The 4,732-nt window shown below is 34.2% G+C and overlaps 1 protein-coding gene across 1 annotated transcript; it reads left to right on the top strand.

Annotated features, from left to right (window-relative positions):
- On the top strand, positions 1,530 to 3,823 carry LOC107619249. The gene is made up of 2 exons (XM_016321506.2): positions 1,530 to 1,813; positions 2,806 to 3,823. The coding sequence occupies exons 1-2, from the start codon at positions 1,744 to 1,746 to the stop codon at positions 3,531 to 3,533; spliced, it is 798 nt and encodes a 265-aa protein (XP_016176992.1). The 5' UTR covers positions 1,530 to 1,743; the 3' UTR covers positions 3,534 to 3,823.

Here is a 4,732-nt window from a genome sequence, read left to right as displayed (position 1 = left end):
AAACGTGGTTTTAATGTAGGTATGTAAAATATGATCTTGACACCTCATGAAGCCTTAATCACCGTCAATTATTCTCTTTGCTTAACTTTTCATTTCATTCACTAAGTCTAAGGGAAAAAAAAGAAAAGAGAGAGACCGAAGCTTTATGAGAGAACCGTAAAAATCCTCTAATTTTTCGGCTTCGATTTTTTTGCGATTCGTAACTCTAATAAAAAATTTAATTCGGTAAAAGTGTTCATATCTTTCTCTTTTACGTATTGGCGTTATTTTTGATTGGTGAAAGTTGACGGTGATGTAGTTCTCCTACTCCTTGAGTTCGGCCAACTGGAATTCTAAGAGGCACGGACGATTCCGGACATTTTTTTCTTTGGCAGTTCGGTCACGGTTAAATTGGTATTTGATAAGTGAATTGATGTCGTGATTGCTTGTCGATTGAATTTATATTGATATTTGTGATAAGTTTGAGGTTAGGAGGGTTTAAGTGCAGCCAGGAACTGAGTTATTCTAATGAATTTGATTTCTGGATTAGTTGGGATAATTTGAAAATGTTGAAATTTGTCTGGTTTGGAAAATTCAATCGATTGTGTATCAATTCCAATCGATTGAAGTTTGGAAAACTTAAATTTCAATCGATTGAATTTCTAACAAACACAATTTTTCCAATCTAATACGTATGTAACGGATCAATGATAAAATTATGATTGATTAAAATTGCAAAATATTTATTACGATTAATAGAAGATCTAATTTGTTATTATTTTAATTTTTTATTATTAATAAATATGATAGATGAATGATAAAAAAATAATTTATAAAATAAAAAATAAATTTTATAATTAAATAATATATAAAGGATTAAAACTATTTAGCAGGTTATTAAAAAACTTAAAAAATATGTTCTGTTATGGGACCATTGAATGGTCCAAACGTTTTGGACTATCGAATCTTTTGCCAAGTTAGTTCACAATCAAAATTTATTTTTACTTTCTCAAAATAGTTTAAACCAAAAACACAACTACAATCAGGTCTAATATCATTTTTAATAATTAATCATAACAAACACAATTAACCAACTTATTCTATATATCACCATCACGTGATATTGATGTAACATATGAAATATGTCGGTTTACTATGAACAAAGATTATCTTTAACCAGCCAAAAAGGAATAGCTCAAATAGCATAGTCTCTCCATACTCAATTAAGAGGTTGCGAGTTTGAGTCTCCATATCTTCGGTAAAAAAAAATTATCTTTAACCACATTCTCTCTATACGCGTGTCTCACAACCCTTTTGACAACACAAATATATAAGTATAGAAGAATTTTTCTTTCTACACTATAGAACTCACCTATATAAATACAAGAACACTTTTCTATCTCTTTTTTTCTTATACTGCAATATATATAATATTATTATATAAATTATCTCTATTATATTGAGATAATAATATTAATAAATATTGATAATAAAATTTTTTATTTAGATTTTTTATTTTATATTTATTTATTCTACAACAGCCACGGGTATTCGTTGCTTGTTTCAATAAGGTTAGTTTTTTCTCTTTTTGGCTGTGAATATTCCAATCCTTCCTACTTCTCATTGGTCAATGTCATCGCCCGCGTAAGAGAAATGAAGATTCTTCCCTCTCTTTGAAGTATTCAATTCTCAGATTGGGAAGACTGATTACTCTCTAGTTAGTTTAGGGATTTTATTTTTATTTTTCTGATTCCACCATCAACCATGGATATCCAGAAGAAGAGGGTACAGTTACTCGTCTTCGTCGTTGGCATCATCGCTCTAAGCATAACAGGTACTTAGTAATTCGATTTCTGTTGTTCTCATTGCTGATTTAGCTTTTACTATTTAGAGCAACTCTTATTAATCTTGAATTCATGCTAATCATGAAAGGGAATAATAGTAGGTGATTGAGATTCAAACTTTTACACTCATTGAACCCCGACTTTAATTAGTTTTCTTTTTATGTCTAATTTAGAAATCTAAATTCGTTGGCGAATTGGACCCATTTTGCCAGATTTGTGTTTGCACTACATGTGGGAATTGGAATTCTCAAGAGAATTGAAATCCATGCTTGTATTTTGTTCCGGAAAAAAATAGAAGAAGGAGAACAGTTCACTTCTTGCTTGTTACTAATTACAATCACACTATAAGGGTGAGACTTAGAGATCCTAGGTTCAAATCCACCATTGGGGGTAGAGACTAGACACTATGGTGCCAGTTTTAATAGGATTAACAAGGAAGGAGCAGCTTAGGCTTCCCCAAAGAAGATAAATCCAATTGAGAGGAAAATTTTTTATTTCTAGATTCTAGTGTTAGTTATAACTTATAATTATGTCTTTCTTAATTTCTTTCTTATCGAAACTGGCTTGATCTGCCATGAGGGTAAAAGCTTTTCCAATTTTGAATGCTAGTTAGTGAGTTTGTTTGTTTATTTTGTTTTGTTGTGCCTTTTTTCCCCCACTTGAAAGACTTGAATATCTGATCTTATTATGGGAAACAAATGCCAGCTACCTGAGTCAATTAAGCATTGTTTCGAATACTGGACCAAATATCTGGTTCTTCTAAAAGCTTAAGGTTATATTTTTTTTTAATTCAAAAATGTTTTTAGTCCCAAAAAATTGGTCATTCTTATTTTCATCCTCCAAAAATTTTTCTTTGATAGTCTTGCATTGTCATTTATTTTTGATTGAATACCTCTAATTAGTAAGTTCCCTCTCTGTTTATAGAGGCGTGGTATCTGGCATACACTATCTTCTTATGCTCATACAAGTGTGTTTCTTTCAGCTGAAAAATGCAGGCAGCTTGTTGGTGAGGAGGGGTCATCCCAAAGTGGGAAGTTCACAATCTTAAATTGCTTCGACATGGGCTCCGGAACTTTAGCATGTGCTGTTAAGGAAGGCGTGAAGCTCTATTTTTACAATCTTAGATCTGCTCATGTTGAAAGAGCAAGGCAACTTGCAATTGAGTCTTCCCTTGCTGATGCGGTGTCTCAGGGGATGTCACCGGCAGACTCTGCAAAACATGCACAAAAAGAGGGTAAGAAGGCAGCAAAACTGGTCTCTCGTCAAGCCAAACGCATTATAGGCCCTGTCATCTCTTCTGGATGGGACTTCTTTGAAGCTGTGTATTATGGTGGTACAGTCACGGAGGGTTTCCTTAGGGGCACTGGTACATTGTTTGGTGCCTACGGGGGAGGGTTCCTTGGCGAGGAAAGGCTTGGTAGATTCGGCTATCTTGTTGGAAGTCACTTGGGGAGTTGGATTGGTGGTAGGATAGGACTCATGGTATATGATGTGATCAATGGAGTGCAGTTCTTGTTGAATTTTGTTCAAACGGGAGAAATTGACGTTTCTGAAAAATCTGGAAAAGTCGATTCATTCTTCGAGGAAACTCCCGCTTATGATGACAGCTCTGAAAGTTCAAGTGTTTATGAATCATCTCCCAGCGAACAATCTAACCCATATGAATCTGAGTACCAGAGCTATGAAAAATATGAAGATTCTGAACTCTGATGATTTTTTGGGAGCTCTTTTATATATTTATAATGGCTCAAACCATGGTTTGATGATATCGATTTTTTTCTTCTTCAATGTATCTCATTCAGTATAGTGTACAAATATTGCTAGAACTAGAAGTATCTTTCCACATATCATATATACTCATTTCATTGTTGTCACGTGGAGTTAGAATCATGTCATAAACCATAACAGAATAAGAGAGATGTGGATGTAATTCTCTGTAATGGGATTTCTAGTTATACCACTTGCTTCTATGGTGAACATTCCTCCTTTGAAAACTTTCATCATAACTTGTATAGCAGTGCAACATTTCTTAAGAACTGTGCCCAGGTGAGGTATAAAGGTTTAAAACCGTTAGCAAGGCAAGGCTAGGCTACTTCCCACTACTGTTCTTGTTTGAGAACAATGGAAATCTCGTATTATGTATGGTCATTTCTGGGGTAACTTAACACCGAAACCCTCACATTTTCTAGGAGCTTGCACTATCTTCCATTTGACCAGTGGGGAGATTCGCGTGATTACTTAATGTAATCCTCAACATCCCGATTTTTTCATTGTAGTCCTCCAGATAGAGTTTCGAGTATTCATAGTGGTCCCTGTACATATTTTTGGTGATGAGTCATCACCGGAGCGCTTACGTGGCATCGTTTTGCCACGCTGTAGCTGAGCTGGCTCATTTCCCACTATACCCACATTGGTTTAATTGAACGATCTTTTCTTTCTCTTTTGATGTAGAATCTTCAGCAGCACCAGCAATTGGTGTAGTTTTTGGGTCAATTATATATGTAAGATTGAGAACCGAAAGAAGAAACATCATCTTGTCCTTCCAATGGTTGAAGTTTGTTCCATCAAAGCGATCCAACTTGACAAAACTTTTGATTCATGACCTTGAACGCGGTGTTTTGATTTTGTGCCATCTTCAAGAAATATCTCTCTAAAATTGTTGGGTATATGAAGATGGGTTCAAGGCACGATTAGATCATTTTTTAGAGAGATATTTGTCCCCACACTTAGTTGTTATAGGGTTGATGACATACTCTCCCAAGATATAATGAAACCTAAGAATTTTTTAATTAGCAATAGTAAGAATTATGGATAAGGACTTATTTATACATATTGCACGTAATAATTATAATTTGTTATGTACACAAATGGTTGTGTCTTTTTTATTACCAATAGATGTAATATTTTAA

The sequence above is a fragment of the Arachis ipaensis genome, chromosome B09, assembly GCF_000816755.2.
Source record: "Arachis ipaensis cultivar K30076 chromosome B09, Araip1.1, whole genome shotgun sequence".
NCBI lineage: Eukaryota > Viridiplantae > Streptophyta > Magnoliopsida > Fabales > Fabaceae > Arachis > Arachis ipaensis.
The sequence above is the reverse complement of the archived record's forward strand: the minus strand, read 5'-3'. Positions and strand labels throughout refer to the sequence as shown.